Genomic DNA, 19,101 nt, shown 5'->3' with positions numbered 1-19,101 from the left:
TGCATCCAACGTGACGCTTGAACTCACAACCCGGGGATTAAGAGTTGCAGGTTCCACCCAAGGAGCAAGCCAGGCGCCCAGCCAACTGAATTTTCTAGGGACTGGCCCAGGGACACCTGCCCTTCCAAGTGTGGCCCCAAGTTCAGCAGCCACCGCCTCACCAGGGAGAGCTATATTCCCCCACCTCCCGCACCTGGGGAATCAGAAGCTGCAATCCCGACAAGTTCGCAGGCGCAGCGAGCCCCCAGCTGCAGGCCGGTCCCCGGGGCCCTCTTACCTTGGGGAAGGCGTCGGGCCACACGGCGGGGGAGCCGTGGTTGAGCAGCGCCTGCACGGTGCGCTGCGGGCCGGGCTCAGGAGCGCAGGCGGCCGTTTGCAGCGCGCGGGCCAGCGGCGAGGCCCCGCCGTAGTCGAGCGCGCCCGCGTCAGCGCCGTGTCGCAGCAGGAGGAGCGCCAGCCCCGGGCACGCGTGGCCGCAGGCCTTGTGCAGCGGGCTGCGCTCGTCCTCGTCGCGCGCGTCTGCCGCCGCCCCGCGCCGCAGCAGGAGCGCGCACAGGCGCAGGCGGCGCGCGTGCTCGTCGGGCCACCGCGCCGCGCCGCACGCCGCGCTCAGGGGCGTCTCGCCGCGCCCGTTCCTCGAGTCCACGCGCGCGCCGCAAGACAGGTAGAGGCACGCGTGCTCGTCCAGGCCGCGCTGCGCTGCGACGTGCAGCGGCGTGTCCCCGCCCGCGCCGCCCGCGCAGTGCACCGAGGCGCCGTGCTCCAGCAGCGCTTGCGCACACCTGTGGGAAGGCCAAGGCGGGTCATTGCGAGGTCCGGGTGCGCGATCCCCCCTATGGTCCCTGATCGCCGCTGCCACCCCTCCACCCCTCCACTCTACTCCTGGGGCATGTCGGCTCCGTGGAAGGCAGGGGCGGCTCTGAGCTCAGCATTTCCCTACCCAGGCTCTGGGAGGTCAGCCTGAGCTGAGGGGCGGAAGTGAGAGTCTGGACGACCCTGGGGCTTACAAGTGGTGGAGGTAGCTGGAAGGTTTCCGAAGACGCCATGTGCAGAGTAGGACCTTATGAGGAATTTGTAGCTGCTTGGTGATCCTTGGGAAGGTAATGTGGTTCAAATGGCAGTGCTCGAAGCACTAATTACCTGGGCTCTTTGTCATAGTTGCCAATCACAGAGGGCCTGGGAGTCCTGGTTCTACCGAGGGTCCTTTAGACCATCAGGCTCTTTCTCAGTCTCTGCTGTAAACTGTTCATCTTTGGTGATGGTGTGAGGCAAGGCTTGCCTTGCTCCCACAGAGGGACTGAATGCATCCTTCAAGGCAATGGCACGGATTGGTCCTGGGGTGTCCTCAGACAGGGCTGGAAGAAGGAGTAGAGCACATAGCCATCCCTAACTAGGGGGAATCCCTTTGTTTCAATCGGACTTTCCTTGGAGACTGTGAATCTTGGCTGGGCCCATCTGGGTACAGACCCCAGTGGTCTCCTGGGGGGGGGGGAGGGTCCTAGATTCCTATGGGACACTGTGGTCTCCCTCAGAGGTGGGAGTCCTCTGCTGCCTCCCAGTCCACCAGCTGATCCCAAAGTGTCCTCTTCCTCAAACACCAGTGCCTCTCGGGACAGTGGCTTCTTCAGAGCCTCTTGGCACCTGGGGGAACGCCACACGCCTACCTAAGGGCAGATGGCAGGCTGCTGACTGGGCCAGGGTCATGCTGAGCCTTGGGCCTCGGACCCCAGTGGGAAACTCTCGGCTGAAAGCAGGAGGCCAGTCGCACAGCCCCTCCCTCCACCACGGGGCTGGCCCTTGTCCCCTGTGGGCACTCCTAAAACACCAGCCCCACTGCGAACCCGTGCTCCTGGGTCACCGTCTGGACAAGCTGTGAATGTGTTTGCCTTGCTCACGGAGCTTTCGGCCTCTCTAGCTCGTCCATGCCTGTCAGTCCCCTTCTCATCTCCGCCCTGCTCAGACGTGGGTTGTAGGCCCCTCATCTCTCAGCCCGTCCTGGCCTTCTTCCTTCCTGAGTGGCACTGTGGTCATTCTTCTCAGCATCCCAGCCCCTGGAACTGAGGGGACGTGGCCATCCCCCACGCCAAATGTGGCTCGTGAGCCTCTGCTCCCTCTCGGTTTCCTGTGTCCTCCCCGTCCGCCCTCTGGTCCTGCTTTATTCTGAGCTCTGGCTCTCTCAGGAGCGGCCGCCCATCCTGCTTTCTGCCCACGAGTCCATCCCGACTGCCACTGGGATCTGTTTCTGGAACGACTGCTCCGTCCTTTCCGCATGTGCCTGGGGAAGGGAGTCCCTTCTCCATCATCTGCCCCAGATTTAACCCTCTTCTGCCTCCCTGTCTTGTTCTGTAAGTTATTGGCTCTTTGCCTTTTTCTTGTCACCCGGCTGCCCTGCATTTCAACTGGTCACTTGGCCCGTGGACTCCTAGTCGTTCATCATCACCGGAAACGCTTCCTCCTTCCGCTCCCACCGTCACCGCCCTGTGTGGAGGCCCACATCATTTCTAGCCTGAGCTTTAGCCGCGGACTCCTACTCTGCCCCCTGCTCTAATCGAGCAAGCTCCATACCACCCAGAAGGAGCCTCTCCAGTGTGACTCAGCCATGTGCCCGATGAAACCCGGAGGGCTTCTCCTGCCCGCTGCACGGAGCCCATGCTCGTTTCCCCCTCAGACACAGGACGCGGTCTGACCCAGCTCCCACTGGCCTTGCGGCTTTAATTCCTGGAGCTCCAGCCTGTGTCTCAACCCTGCCTGGCCAGGTGCAGTTCTTGGAACACACCTGCTGTGTCGTGCCCTCATGCCTTCTGCCTGCGGCTCCTTCCTGGGGGTGGTGCACACATTCCCCACGTCCCCTCCTCTTCATCTGCGATGCCTTCCCAGTGCCACCGACAGAGGGTTACCCCCCGGTGTTGTCATCATATACCACATACATGAAGTGCCCGGGGAATTGCATTTATCACACCCTGTTTCAAACGTGCATTAGCACGTCGGACTCCTCTCTTAAGACGGGTGGCTCCCTGAGTGTAGAAATGGGGTTTTATTGGTGTCTGTGCCTCAGTGCCCACAGCAGAGCTAGCCCGCTGTGGGTATTCCCTGAAATTCAACATGTCGCACCAACGCATCTGCTTAATGACTGCTTTTCAGCGCTCCTTTCTGTGGCGGCTCTTTTTCCTGTTATTTACCTGGCTGGGGCTCCCAACGAGATCCCCCATCGAGGGTTTCCAGGCTGGAAGTGGCTTCTGTCCTTCCGTCCCATTCATGTCTCTACCCCGGGTCCCTCAGCATTTTTTAATTCTGTCTCTCTAGTTCTCTAGCCTCCCGACAGCAGGATCTGGAGAAGTGGTTTGTCTTGGGGGGAAGAATCTTTAGAAACAAGTACAGTTTGATGTGAAATGTCCTTCGGGACAATAACCAGCTAAGAGAGGATGCGAATTTCACAATCAGTGTTTCGCATTTGCTTCCTCCGTGCCTCTCTGGGAGGCATTTTGAACATTTTGAACAGTGCAGCAGGAGGTGAGAAATCAAGGGTTCTGTCTCATTTTGTCGCGGAGCCTGTGTGTGCTCACAAACAATCACAAAACATTTTCTTTTACTATTTTTTTTTTTTTTTTAAAGCTGCCTAGCTTTTCCAAAGAGGTCCACGGGGAAATAGAGCCGGGTCTCTTTCCCCCATCCAGGGCTTCACCGGCGGAGGGCCAGGTTGCTGTTCGCAACAAGGATACCCTTCAGAAGAACGAGGACACCGGCCCACCCTCTGGAGGGCTGCAGGTGCCCTTTTTCGTTTTTAATGAAGAGCTTCTAATTGGCTAAACCTTGGCACTTCCTTCGAGCAGGTAATGATGTAACTTGCAGACCACAGGCATGAGAGAAACAACACAAACAATTGACTGAGGCAGATCTAGCCGGCGCACACTGGGCAGTCATCAAAAATGAAGGTGTGGGAGCCTGTTTAATGACACGGAAAGCTATTTGCAGTGGTTATGTGAAAAGATGAGGTACAAAACAGCACTGAGCAGTCTTGTGTGTGTGTGTTTTGTTTTGTTTTTGTGTTTTAAAGCAGAGATGTATAGGCATCGATAGCAAGCAAGCCTGGAAGTAGGCTGATGTGTGTTTACCTATGGCTGATGGGGTGAGGGGTGTTCTGATTTCCTTTTTGCTTGCCTATATTTTCAAAATTTGCATAATGAATCAGAGTTACAGTTCGAGAAGGGAGCAAGAGAGGCTGATAATAACAGACCCGTCCCCTGCCGGCTGTTGCGACATTCCTGGATTCTAAGAATGTCAGCTGAGCTTTCCAGGTTCCCAGAAGGAGCTCAAAGTTTCCATGGCTCTGTCCAGGTCCAAGCTGCGCTTCATAGAAAGTATGTATGGCAGTACCCCCCGAGAAGGTGAGCCTGAAGTTGGGCAGGGGTGGTGATAAGCAGAGTGGTAAGTGATAACTGTCTTGGGGACCTCCTAGACCTGACCTGATAGGTGTCAAGTTCTCCAGCGGAAGAAGAAATAGCCCAGGGAGGAAAGCCCCACCCAAGTTTTTGCACAACTGTGTGGGCAACTCAGCTTTGGCCGAGTCCTTTCCTCGGAGGCAGGTTTTATGAGTAGGTTTCCTGCTATCCTGATAGGCAGGCAAATCAGGAAGGCCTGGGGCCAGTGTCCAACGGTCACTGTCAGGGACCAAGGCTACATTTCCATGTAAGCATGTCAGAAGGACTTATCTCTGGCTTGCAGGGATTAAGGAGACACTGTGTGTCTGAGCAGCCTCTGATCCAAAGCAGCTAGGGTGAACACTAACAGCCCCCATGCCTCTTCGCCATCCTTGATAGTGATCGTGGTGACAGGCTGTTACAAGGGCCCGAGGTTCATAGTACACAGAGAAAGTTACTTGAGCCAGAAAGCAGGAGTTAATAGAGATGAGCCCATCAAGGGCTATTGAATCAATGTCATTTTAACTTATTTCTAAGTGGGAAAGTAGGGTTCTGAGCCCACATCCCACACATGGCTCCCATCTACCTTCCAGCATCTTCCCGAGGCCCTGCCTGGTTCCCTCCCAGGTGCGGAAGCCCACACCGACCCTTCACCCCGGGCTTTTCTGCTGTTTCCTCACTCCCTTGACGCCACCTGCCGAGCCTCCCTGCATCCTGTGAGACCGCGCCTGCTCAAGGCTTTCCTTCTTTGCTCCTCATTACTTGGTTTCCACAAAGTCCTCAACAGTGGGATCTCAAAGCCTCTGAACCTGAGCTGAGAGGTCCCCAGTACTTGATTTTTAGATTTATTTTTTAAAAATAATTGTCTGCAGTTTTGCAACAAATCTACACTGTGGATGGAATTTGCAAGTGGGGAAACTGAGGCTTAAAAGACCAGTGACTTGGATCAGGCCATACAGTCAAGGACTTCCTCCTCTGGCTCCAAAGCTCTCAGTCACTTCGCCCACCTGCTGCCTCTTCCCACTGGTATCGTCTATTACTCCGAGCCAGGAGTGCAAGGCATTTTCCATAAGTTATTTCTGGACTTTTCTGCCAGTGGTTCGTGCGTTCGCTCATTCATTCAGTAAGCGGGGAACACCGTCTGTGCTGTGTTCAGTACCACCCTCAAAGCAGGGAGAAGTGTGTCTTGTTTAAGCATGTCACAAGAATTTCTGGGAAGACTCGTGGACCCAGAAGGCAGGACAAAGCAGGGGAGGTCACCAGCCTTGGGGACTTGGTGCTGTGGGGCAGGTGAGAGCAACCTGCTTCTCACCCAGTCGTGCCAGCAGCTCTGCACGCAAGATCTCATTCTTACCAGCTGGACTCAGTTTTCGAGGTTTGGGCAAGGATCTCAAGGGTTACATGGGAGATGACAGTGAACCCACAGCCAGTACATCGTGCTTGGGAAGGGAGCCCCAGCTATCCCTGGATAACAGCATGACCCAGCAACCACCAAAAACTGGTACCGAGAGAGCAATGCAACCAATAGGGAGAAGAAACTGTTCAAAATCAAATGAAACTTAAGATCCAGAAACCTCACTTAATCTTTCTTGTGGGGAAACAGACACAGCTCCTATGTTCGCATGTTAATCATCTGTCTCCTGAGCAGTGTTTCCTATGGCCGGAGGTCTCCAGGGTCCTTGGATAAGCCTGACTGCCCTTCCCCATTCTCCTTCCATGACTGTTGTCCAGTCCCCCTGACAGGCAGAAGGGGTTTCACACTGGTTGATGTGCATAGTGAGTGTTATGAACCAGTCTTGTTGGATCATCGTTGCTACTATGTTTCCTTTTCAGAGCTGATATGCCTGGTGATGGGCTGGGGACGGGTCCCTGGGGCAAGGTGGCTGGAGCTCCAAGTCTGGGTCCCTGGGTGGGGGCTGGACGCCACCATTTGAGCCCTGGGCAAGTGCCAGCCTGTGGGAGGCAGGGGACATGGGGGAGTGACTGAGAGGAAAATACAGCCGTGTTTTCTAATGAAGCTATTGTGAGAAGTTTCCCTCCTGTGGATAGACTCCCCAGCTGGCTCTGAATGAAGGACGGGGAAGTCACTGCCCTGAGACTTTGATGGAGGAGCAGTTCCACTTTATTTCCTTGGACCTTCTGCTGAGGCTCTCTTTTGGGGACCTGCCACCCGCCCCTTTCTGTTCTGTGGTTTCTTCTCTTTCTCTTTCTTCAGGGATGCTAAACTGTGAGACTAAACAAGCATACATGTTTACAGTTGAAATGACTGATGTGCATGGACAAATCTGTCAGGGTAGGGGCAAGATTGAGAGAGAAATCGGCCGGCCTTTTCCATCCTTATGGTTTCTCTCGGAGCAATGGCCATCACTTACATTTTTTTCTGAAGTGATCGATGGTTGTGGCTGGTGATGATATTTTGGGCAGAGTCTCCCCAGATTGCAAGTGAAACCCTGCATTTTGGCAAACTGGGAAATAATTTAAGGAACAAACTGAGAATTCTGCTTTGCTTGCCCCTGAAGTAGTACTTGACTTTCTAGAAGCTTCACTAGTGTCCCTTCCTCAACAAGGAATAGACAACCCCTTTCTCCTCCCAATACACTGGATGAAGAGGAAGACCCAGAATCATCAGAATGATGAGCAAAATGAAGAATGAAAAAAAGAAGAAAGCAAGACTTGACTCCCTTTTAAAGCAGGTGTAGGGATAAGGTGGGGGGGCTTTGAATTGGATGAGAGAAAAGTTTTATGTATGTATGCATGCTTGAATGCATGTATGTATGTATGTTTAAGGTGAGGGAAATTTTGCAGACAGAGGAATGCACTGGTCTTAAGATTACTGTTGTATAAATTTTGACAAAGGAATACACTTGTGTAAGTAACATCCAAATCAAGATGTCAAATGTTTCTATCACCCAAGAAATTCCCTTGTGTTTGTTATGTGTCAGTCATCACTCCCATAGACAACTACTCTTCTGATCTCTCTCATGATTTAGTTTTGTCTTTTCTAGAATTTTCTCTTTTTTGGTGTCTGACGTCTTTTGCTCGGTGTAATGTCCGCGGCGTTCATCCCTATTGTTGCATGCATGAGTCACATTCATTTTTATTTCAGAGTCATATTTAATTGTATGGATATGCCACACTTTTCAAATTCCTTCTATTGAGAGTATGGACATTTGAGTTTTTCTGTGTTTTTTTTTTTTTTGGCTATTATGAATAAAGCTGCTATGAACATTTATTTTTTAAAGGCTTAATTTATCTATTTGAGAGAGAGCATGAGCAGGGGGAGTAGCAGAGGGAGGGGGGAAGCAGGCTCCCCACAGAGCAGGGAGCCCAATGCAGGACTCGATCCCAGGACCTTGGGATCATAACCTGAGCTGAAGGCAGATGCCTAATCAATGCCCTGCTATAAACATCTTTGTGTTAGTCTTCTTGAGGGCATATTTTCTGATTTCTCTTGGGGAAATATCTAGAAGTAGAATTGCTGGCAGGTGTGTAGTTGATATTTAATATATATTTAATGTATATAAATGGCCAACATTTTTGGAAGTGATTACATTATTACACACTCCCAACAACAGTGTACATGAGCTGTGGTTGTTCTGAATTTTTCCTGATGTTCATTATTTCTCAGTGTTTTTGATCTTAGCCATTCTAATGGGTGTGAAAGAGTGAATTTTTCCTCGTGGCCTCAATTTGCATTTCCCAGATGGCTAATGATGTTGAGCACCTTTTCATTGACTTATTGGACATTTATATAACTTTCTGGAAGTGTCTGATCAAGGCTTGTGCCCTGAGGGTAAAGGTTTGATTTGGCTGCATTACCTCTTTTCCTTCCTGATGATGAGTTATAGATGTTCAAATAGGACTTGGCAAGTGACCAGAAAGCCGACAAATCTGCCTGAGAGGCCAGGGTTGGTGGGAAGGGGTGTAAACCTCGGATAGTTCATGTCTGAAAGGTGGTGACTAGATACAGAGTTTTTTGAAAAGAACTTAGGTGAACAAGGGAGAGGTGATCTTTCAGCATTGGCCTATCTTACAACACTTGGCTTTTGGGAATTTCCACCGTGTGCCACCTTACTACCAAAACATGGGTCCTTGAAGAGGCTCAGTTTCCTGATCTGCAGACTGGGGATAACCATGCCTTGCAGGTCTGCTAGAGGACTATGGGAATTAAGACCCTTGCAAGTGCTCAGGAATGTGTGAAGTTCTGCAAATAATCAAATCACCTGACGGAGGCAGCCCCTCCCTGACACCTTGCTCTTCTGATGCCTCAAACACCTGTTGGATCAGGCCATGTTTTCTCCCCTCAAAAAAATAACTTATTCATTTAGGATGTGGAAAGTGTGGACAGTTTTCTGGATTATGTATCAGTGCCCGAAAGCCTGGCTCCTTAGGCAGGTAACTCTTCTGTTATTTGGTGGAGACATTGGGGTTGGTGTGGGGACTTTCAACAGTTTTCCATGCTTGAACCTGACCAGAGAGTGCCTTTCTTGCCTCAGGAAACCTAATACCCTCTTTCTCTCTGCTCGGATTTCAGCCTGTCTGGTCTGAACCAGAAAAGCATTGTCCAGTGATTTTCTTCAGTGATTTTTAAGGTAATTAGCTGCTTTCAGAGGTCTAATTCTGGCTTATGAATTATATTTTATTAAGTCAAATTAATCCAGCTGGGACAAAAAAAGTTAACATGCATGCTTTTTACTAGTATGTTCATGAAGGAAGAGAGTCCTCCTTACTTCTATTTAAGTCCAGATAACTTTACATGAAAAAAAGAATCAGGACTCTACTAATTCTTTTTCTCATTTTAATTATTTCAGAATTTTAAAAAGGGTCAAGGAGAAGAGCCTGATAATAAATAGGGCGAGGCTGACATGCAGGCTACTAACGTGAAGAGAGTAACTTTACTGGAACTTTTCTTTTTGGGAAAATCTCTTCAAAAGGTTCCTAGATTAAAGCTTCGATATCCCTTTTTGTGTGTTGAATTCTGAATTCTGAAGCTTGCTGGTTGGAAGGAAGCACAGATAATTTTTCTTTTTTAATCCCAGGAACTCAGAGACTCAAAGGTTTTAAAGTCTTGCACCCATGGTGAATTGCTGACTAAAAGGGGTTGGAGCAGAAGTGGGTCCCTAGGTGTGGAGACCATTGTCATCAAGAGTAAGAAAATGAAATGGCTCTGTATGTAGGTCAACGACCCCCTCTCTACTGTAAGGTAAAAAAATTAAGGATGACCTAAAATCTACTATGTATAAAAGATTCTGGAGAAAGTAGCTCTTTCTTGTCAAAGTGATAATATGTTTATACTACCTGAAGACAGACCTCCTCGGAGTCTAACTTTAGGGGAACTCTTTAGAGCTGAAAAGCTGTGGTCGAAACCCCAAGCCCTTTCTGACATCTACTACCTTTTTATCCTTCAAGGTAGTTGGCTATGTTATTGTAGAGGTGTTCAATGGAATCCACCAGCATTTCCCATTATAATCATGGATATAGAAGGGATTCTAAGTCAGCTGTTGCATAGTTCAGCCTGAACTTCTGGGATATTCATCACTTATCTCAAACTTTCCCCCACTAGCCAGGATTTAAATAAGTCAAGACTGTCAAATGAAAGCACCAGGGGGAAAGATTCACATTGAGAGACACGTAGAGGCAGAAGACAAATGAGAAGAAGAAAAGGAGGAGAAATGAAGACAAAAGAAAGGAGATTTTAAAATCTCCCCATTAATTCAAAAGCATTTAAAAAAGTCCTTATTAAACCATGTTCTGGACCTGTATGATTCCTAAAAAACCAGCTCAAGCCAGGAAATTAGTTTCTATCACACAGTGTATAGCTCTGGTGGTCTGCGTACATCTCAGCTCTTTATGATATCCAAATGTGAGCTTGTTGGCTTATTGGAAGAGCTCTTGAAGGGATTCACAAAAATTTGTACTCTGAGTAGGTGTTTCTATCTCCTTTCTTAGTAAAGAGCAGTATTTTTCTAATATTGTAAAATGGGAGGTTGGAGCCCAGGGTGTGAAGCCAACTTGGTTTTAAAAACTCTTTTTAGTTTAAAACTATTTTAGATTTATAGAAGAGTTGCAAAGGTAGCACAGATAATTTCCAAATGCCTCTCACCCAGCATCCCCTAAAGTTGAACTAGCAAATGGAGAATGCCTACCGCTGAGGACAGAAATGGATGACAAGGTCTGAACTTACCAACATGACTGGCAAACACTGAACTGCTTGACCTCTCAAAGGACCTCTGGGCTCCCAGATGGGGGCTCTGTGAAGAGATCCTAGGCAGAGAGCAAGGGACTCTCTGAATTGAGGAGTGGGATCTAGGAGTCTGGGGAGGCCAAGGCAGGTGGCATTTGCAAGGCAAAGTACTTGGCAGGGGTGTCTTCACAGAGAAAAAACTTTGTAGAGGGTCCCCTTTGAAAATGCGTTCAATTACTGGTTAGTGTATGTGTGTGAGGGAACTGCTCATGACTGGGGAAATAGCACTCCTCCCCGAAAGGGTTAGAGGAAATTGTGCCCATAGCATGTATGGGTTCAGGAATAGTGCCTGTTCTCAACAACCAGAGCATAAAATCTCATAAATAATGGGGCATGGATTGGAGTGCTAAGAAGGGTGTTGTCTCAGTAGTGGGGAAAAATTAACCTTAGACTAAATACTGCTGTGGTCAAGACCCAAAAATGTTATAAAGTATTTCCAAGTAACTTTACATTCCAGAGCAGAGATCAAGAATATTGATAGGGATACAAAAATATCCAGCACCCAGTGAAATAAAAGGGGGGGGGGAAGGAAAGGAAAGAAAGGAAAAAAAAAAACCTCAGTCAATTAAAACTGACCTAGATGATAGACTTAGTAGATAGGTAAAACAGTTACTACAATGGTTACCATAGATTTGAGAAGCTAGAAGAAGGACAAAGCATATTAAGTAAATGTGGGGGAAGATAATAAAAGAAACCTAACACTGGACTTCTAAAGTTGAAAACCATGACTGAGATGAAAAATATGGATGGGAATAATGGTAGATCATGTATTTTAGAACAAAAGATAAGTACAGAAGAAAAAAGTGAACAAAGCATGGGTAAGCCGTGCAACCTCAAATGGTGTCACATACCTGTAATTGGAGTCCCTGAAAGGGAGGAGGAGATCGTATAGAAAAAATGTAAAGAAATAATTGACAAAATTTTTCCAAATTTGATGAAAAGTATAAGCCCATAGATCCAAGAAAGTCACTGAATCTTAAGGATAAGAAACATAAACATCAAAACACATTATTATCAAATTTCTTAAATCAGTGATAAGGAGAAAAGATTCAAGCTAGGGAAAAGGACATTATTACAGAAGAATAAAGATAAAGAAGACAGATTTCTCATTGAAAAATGCAAGTTTAAAGATAATGGAGCTGTCTAAAACACTGAAGGAAAAAGACTCTGCCAAATCAGAATTCATTACCTAAGAAAGTATCTTTCAAACATTCAGGTGAAATAAAGATGTTTTCAAACACACAGACACTGAAATGACTCATCACCAGGATATCTTCCCTCAAAAAATATTTTTAAAAAGTCCTTCCGGCAGAAAGAAAATGATACTAGATGAAATCTTTGATCTGTACAAAAGGATGAAGGAAACTGGAAATAGGAACTCCCTGGGTAAGCATAAACACTTTTTTTCCTATTATTTCAATATATTTAAAAATTATCAACTAGTTGAACAAAACTTTAACAACTTATTGTGGGAGTTTTATGTAGAAGTAAAATGTGTGATACCAATAGCACAAAGGCTAGGAGGAGAGAAATGGAAGTATACTGTTGTACTATATGTGAAGTAGTATGGTATTACTTGAGAGCAGACTGATAAAGCAAAGATGTATCCTATAAACCAAAGCAACTACTAAAATAACACAACAAAGTGTTGTATAGGATGAGCTAAAATAGGAGATAAATTGGAATCACAAAAAAATCCTCCCCTTTAAAAATAAAAGATTTTATTTATTTATTTATTTATTTATTTAAGAGAGAGAAAGAGAGAGAGCATGAGAAGGAAAGAGAGACAGAAGGCAGAGGGAGAAGTAGACTCCCCACTAAGCAGGGAGTCAAATGTGGGACTCCATCCCAGGACCCCAGGATGATGACCTGAGAAAAAGATGCTTAACTCACTGAGCCACTCAGGTGCCCCCACCCCCCCAAACCCTCAATTAATACGGAAGAAGGTAGAAAAAAAGAAGATAAAGGGAACAAAGAATGGATAGAAAAAAAAGGCAAGATGTTTGATTTGAACCTAGCCATGTCAAAATCACATTAGATGTAAATGATTTAAGTATCCAATTAAAAGGCAGAGACTATCAGACCAGATTTAAAGAAAGATCCAACTATAAGCTGCCTGTAAGAAATCCACTTTAAAAATAAAGACACAAACTGAGTTTGGCCTCCAATCAACTCTCAGCAAGAAACTAAGACCTTCAGGGGCACCTGGGGGGGGGGGCACAGTCGGTTAAGCACTGGACTTTTGTTTTTTTCTCAGGTTGCGATGGGGATTATGAGATGGAGCCCGGTGTTAGGCTCCTTGCTCAGTGTGGAATCTGCTTAAATTTCTTTCTCTCTCTCCCTTAATCCCCCACCCCACCCATTCTCTAAAATAAATAAATAAAGCTTTAAAAAGACCCCTGAGGCCTTCATTCCACAGTCCCTGAGGAACTGAATTCTGCTGATGACCTTATGAGTTTGGCAACAGATTCTTTTCCAGTTGATTCTCCAGATGAGACCCTGGGCCTTGATGACATCTTGATTGGAGTCTTGTGACTCTGAAGTACAGAACCCAGCACAGCCATTCCCAAACTTTTCACCCATAGAAATTTTGAGGTAATAAATGTGTGTTGTTTCAAGTTGTTTTTAAGTTTGTGGTGATTTTTTAAAAAAAGATTTTATTTATTTATTTGACAGAGATCACAAGTAGGCAGAGAGGCAGGCAGAGAAAGTGAGAGGGAAGTAGGCTCCCTGCTGAGCAGAGAGCCCGATGCGGGACTCGATCCCAGGACCCTGAGATCATGACCTGAGCCGAAGGCAGAGGCTTAACCCACTGAGCCACCCAGGTCCCGATTTTTATTTTTTAATTAGGATCCAAGCCCAGCATGGGGCTTGACCTCATGACCTTGAGATTAAGACCTGAGCTGAAATCAAGAGTTGGGGGCTTAAATGTTTGAACCACTCAGGTGCCCCTGTGGTGATCTGTTATGGAGCAGTAGAGAACTAATGCAGATGTTAAAAGATATACTAATGAAAACACTGTTCAGAAGCAATCTATATTAACATCAAACTAGATATTTTAATATGAAACTAAGTAGACTTTATTTTTTAGTTGCTTTATTTTATTTTTAAAAGGTTATTTATTTGAGAGGGAAAAAGGGAGAGAGCACAGGGCGGGGAGGGACAAAGGGAGAAGGAGAGAGAATCTCAAGCAGAGTCCACACCAAGGGCAGAACCCGACATGGGGCTTGATTTCACAGTCCTGAGATCATAACTGAGCTGATGAGTTGGATGCTTAACCCACAGAGCCTCCCAGGAACCCCAAGACTAAGTAGATTTTAGAGCAAAGAATATTACATGCCATATGCAACTGATGAATCACTACATATTACCCCTGAACCCAATAATACACTATATGTTAACTAACTTGAATAGCAAAGAATATTACATGCCATATGCAACTGATGAATCACTACATATTACCCCTGAACCCAATAATACACTATATGTTAACTAACTTGAATTTAAATAAAATCTTAAAAAAAAGGTATCTTTTCATAATGATAGAGGTCATTTCTTTAAGAGGACATAACTGCTAAATATCCATGAACCTAATAACAAAGTTTCAAAAGATTTGAAGCAAAAGCTGATAGAACTGTGGAGAGAAATAGACAAATCCATGGTTGTAGTCAGAGATTTCAACACCTCTTTTTCCATATCTTCACCTTTTTCCATATCAACACCTCTTTATTCCATATAAAAGAAAGGAGCAGAATATCAGTAAGGATATGGAAGACTTAATACTATTCAGAAACTTGACTCAGTTGACATTTATAGAATACTTCCCCACAAACTGTGGAATACAAATTCCTTTCTGGTGTACCTGGAACATTTGCTAAGACCAAATATATTTTGGATAATAAAAGAAGACTCAAATTTAAAAGTACTAAAGTGATACAAAGTAAGTTCTTTAATCACATGGAATTAAATTAGAAATCAATACTATAGATATCTGGAAAATACCCAAATAATTGAAAACCAAATAGCACACTTCTAAATAATTATGATTCAAAGAAAAAAGAAGAGAAATTAGAAAGAATTTAAGACTAATTGAAAGTGAAAATATGATATTAAAATTCGTGGGATTTAGCTAAAATAATACATATGGGGACATGGATAGCACCAAAAGCCTATATTAGAAAATTAAAAAAAAAATTGTCACATCAATGACATTAGTTTCTATTTTCAGCAATTAAAAAAAGGAGAGCAAATGAAATTCAAGATAATTAAAGAATGGAGGGTAATAAAGACCATAGGAAAAGTTAGTGAAATAGAAAACAGTAAAACCAACTAACCAACCAATGAAATCAAAAGCAAGACTGATCAGGGTGGAAAATAAAAGAAACAATATAATGAATTCCAATATCATTAATGAGAGTGATGCTATTACTATAGCTTCTATAGATTAAGAGGATAATAAGGAACAACTTATGCCAATAAATTCAGCAATGTTGACGAAAGGGCTAAATCTCTTGAAATATACAAGCTATAAAAGCTCACTCAAAAGGAAAGAAATATTTTGAGTAACACTATAGCTATAAGAGAAATTAATAGTTAAAAAGAAAACGTACAGGGATGCCTGGGTGGCTCAGTTGGTTGGACGACCGCTTTCTGCTCAGGTCATGGTCCTGGAGTCTCAGGATCAAGTCCCACATTGGGCTCCCAGCTACACGGGGAGTCTGCTTCTCCCTCTGACCTTCTCCTTGCTCATGCTCTCTCTCACTGCCTCTCTCTCAAATAAATAAATAAAATCTTAAAAAAAAAAAAGGAAAGAAAACGTACAAAGAAAAAACTCAGTCCCAGGTAACTTCACTGATGAATTCCATTAAACATTTAAGAAAGAAGTAACAATTTTATATCAAGCTTTTTAAGAAAAAAGATAAGGAAGAGACACTTTTCAACTCATTTTTGAGGCCAGCATCACTCTGACACAAAGACCAGATAAACAGATTACCAGAAAAGAAAATTACGGCCAAATATCTTTCATGAACATAGATACAGATTAAGTTTATTTCCATTTGATCAAACCAAAGAATTTATTAAAAAGGATAACACTCATGATTGAGTGTAGTTCATCTGAAGAAGGCAAGGTTGGCTTAACATTTGGAAAACAATCATTGTTAATCATCCTATTAACAGACTAAAAAAACACACCATATAATCATCTCTAAATGTGCAGAAAAGGCATTTAAAAAATCCACTATCCATTCATAATAAAAATGCTCAGAAAGCTAGGAATAGAAGGGAACTCTGTTATCTGAAAAGGTTCATCTACAAAATCCAACATCTAATATCATACTTAATAGGGAAAGACTTAATGCTTTCCTCTAAGATCAGGAATAAGAAAAATTTTCTGCTCTTTACCACTTCTATTCATCATTGCACTGGAGGTTTTAGACAATGCGATAAAACCAGAAAAAGGAATAAAATGCATCAACAGAAAAAGAAATAAAACTCTGTTCATTCAAAGATCACATGGCTGCCCACGTAAAAATCTTATGGAATTTCCAATGAGTTACAAGAACAATTAGTTTAGCAAGGTTGCAAGATAGAAGATCAATAAACAAAAAATAAATTATTATTTTATATGATAGCTATGTATGATAAAAATTTAAATTAAAAAATACCATTTATGAAGCACCAAAAAATAAAAAAAAATTTAACGAGAAATCTGACAAAAATGTGGCATATGCTGAAAACTAAGAAACAGCAGAGAGAAATTAAAGAACGAAAGAAATGGAGAGCTTGGGGCACCTGGGTGGCTCAGTGGGTTGAGCCTCAGGTCATGATCTTAGGGTCCTAGGATCAAGTCTTGCTTGGCCTCTCTCCTCAGCGGGGAGCCTGCTTCCCCCCCACCCCTTCTCTGCCTGCCTCTCTGCCTACTTGTGATTTCTGTCTGTCAAATAAATAAATAAATAAATGAAATAATAAATAAATAAACAAATAAAATCTTAGAAAAGGAAATGGGAAGATTTATTATGTTTGTTATATCAATTCTCCCCAAATTCATAGATTGATCCATAGATTCATAACAATCCCAGTGAAAACCCTGAATTCTTTTTTATACAAATTGACAAACTAGTTTTAAAATTTATATGGACAGGCACCTGGGTGCTCAGCCGTTAATCGTCTGCCTTGGGCTCAGGTCATGATCCCAGGGTCCTGGGAAGAGCTCCATATCTGGCTCTCTGCCTGGGGGGCTGGGGGTTGGGGGGGCTTTGGGGTGGGGCAGGGGGGTTGGGGGTGCCGTGGGGATCAGGTGGGGAGAGCCTGTTTCTCCTTCTCCTACTCCCCCTGCTGTGTTCCCTCTCTCACGCTGTCAAATAAATAAATAACTTAAATAAAATAAAATAAAATTTGTATGGAAATGCAAAGAGCTAGGGTAGCCAAACAACTCTGCAAATGAACAGTGCCTGAGAACTTCTACTACGTGACCTCAAGATCTTCTAGAGCTATAATATTCAATACAATGGGGAATTGGTGTTGACACTGACAAGTAGATCAATGAAATATAATATGAATATAAGAAAGGCTCCACTGTGAAGCCCTGGGAACCTTGCATGTATCCATACAGGCCATGGAAGCAGAAGTCTTGACCCACTGCTGATGTAAGTCTTGGCAGGACACTCAGTGATCTTTATGGATGGGAAGCTTTAAAGTGCTGCTGTAGGGCCAGTGTCCACTTGCTTCATTATCATGAGAGTTTTTCATTATCTTTTGGGTTCTGGTGAGTTTTGGGACTTTCTGCCTTGCCTCCTGAGAACAAAGCTTCAGACTATAGCACCATTCAGCTGAAGTCTACAGTTGGCTCTTCAGCAAATGGATATCCTATAACTCAGACTGCTAATTATCTGCCTCCTTTCCTTTAGGTGTTGTCCCTCCTGATATGTAGGAGGAGGTGCTGGCACTTTTGGCTATTCCTCTCTTCACTGTTTCTATAAGTGATAAATGGTCTGAATTTAAGGGTGACTCTTTGGGTCTTAACCAACTGAAACAGTCAGACCTCATCCTGTCCTGTGTGCACATGACAAGAGAGTCCAGAAAGAAACCCACACGTATGTATAGTCAGTTGCTTTTAGATGAAAGTACAAAGGCAGTTCAGTGGAGAAAGGAAAGGCTTTTTGCCGAATGGTGCTGGAACAATTGGACATCCACATGCAGAGAAGAAAGCTTCGACCCATACCTCACACCATATCCAGAAATTAACTAAACATGGGTCGCAGATTTAAGTGTAAAATATACAATCGTTACATTTGTAGAGGAAAATGCAAGAGGAAATGTTTGTGACCCTGGGTTAGGCAAAGGTTTTTTTTTTTTTTTTTTAAATATATATATAATAACCTAAAATAATCCCTAAAAGAAAAAAAATTGATAAGCTGGATTCCACCAACATTGTGAACTGCTGTTCTTCAAAACACAATTTTAAGAGAAGAAAATATAACCCATGGATCAGAAGATAAGATTAACCAATTACATGTCTGGTGAGGAACTTGCAACCAGCATATACAAAGAAATCTCAAAATTTAAGAAGACAACCTAATTTAAAAACATGGGCACAAGGGGTCAGCAGGTGCCTCATTAAAGCAGATCTATGGAACTTAAATAGGCACCTGAAAAGATGCTCAGATCACTTGTCATTAGGGAATTCCAAATCAAAACTAATAGTATACTTAGACACACCTTTTAGGATGTCTACAATTAAAGGATGACCATACCAAGGACCAGTGAGAGTGTGAAACAACCAGGACACCGTTGGTGGGAATGTAACGTGGCACAGCCACTTTGGAAACCAGTTTGGCCGTTTCTTTTAATCACATCATAGCAGAGGGGCCAGCCCTTCGAATCCCAAGTCTACAGCCAGAAGAAAGGAAAGCATGCGCCTGTACAAAGGCTGGCACACAAGTGTTCATAGCGGCTGTATTTGTAATAGCCCCAGACTGGAAGCAATCCAGTGTCTTTCAGTGTAGGAATGGATAAACACATGGTGGTGTTCCCATACCGTGGAACACCAACTGAGCTAGAAACAGGAGTGAATCATGGATCCATGAAACCGCATGATGAATCTCGAGGTAATTACGTCGCATGAAAGAGATGGGACAAAATACAAAAGTCTGGCAAATTCAGACTAAATTATAGTGGCCGAAAGCAGATCAGTGGGGGCGATGGAAGAGATAGCAGGGGACAGGGAACCTTGGGATGGCGACGGGTGCGTGCGCTATCTTGATTGTGGGGACGGTTCCACGGATGCATATGTAGGTCCGCATGTGGCAGATGGCACATTTATCGCAGTTTACTGTATGCTGACCACACCTGAGTCAAGCTACTTAAAAAAATGTGTTGTTGGAATATGGCTTCCTTCAGCCGCTCGGAAGACCCGGCGGTCCTTGTGCCTCTCTGAGT

General features: G+C 44.7%; 1 protein-coding gene and 1 long non-coding RNA gene across 6 annotated transcripts in view; one reads left to right on the top strand and one right to left on the bottom strand.

Annotated features, from left to right (window-relative positions):
* LOC309843843 overlaps positions 1–19,101 on the top strand; it is a 137,753-nt gene that overhangs the window by 35,514 nt on the left and 83,138 nt on the right. The window contains exon 3 of one of the 4 annotated variants that reach the window (XR_014300366.1): positions 3,675–7,631. The exons of 2 other annotated variants lie outside the window; for them this stretch is intronic. This is a non-coding gene — a long non-coding RNA (uncharacterized lncRNA). Of the gene's footprint in view, positions 1–3,612; positions 7,632–19,101 lie in introns of those variants that run through there. One more of the 4 variants, XR_014300367.1, reaches the window with a different exon arrangement.
* The window catches only part of ASB18 (ankyrin repeat and SOCS box containing 18), a 63,501-nt gene that overhangs the window by 17,746 nt on the left and 26,654 nt on the right, over positions 1–19,101 (bottom strand). For both annotated transcript variants that reach the window (XM_082689791.1, XM_082689792.1), the window contains one exon: positions 278–782. In XM_082689791.1, coding sequence (XP_082545917.1) covers positions 278–782 — 505 coding nt within the window. The remainder of the gene's footprint in view (positions 1–277; positions 783–19,101) is intronic.

Source organism: Mustela nivalis, assembly GCF_964662115.1.
Source record: "Mustela nivalis genome assembly, chromosome: 11".
In the NCBI taxonomy this organism is placed as follows: Eukaryota; Metazoa; Chordata; class Mammalia; order Carnivora; family Mustelidae; genus Mustela; species Mustela nivalis.
Note: the sequence above shows the minus strand (reverse complement) of the source record. Positions and strands in the feature narration are given on the sequence as shown.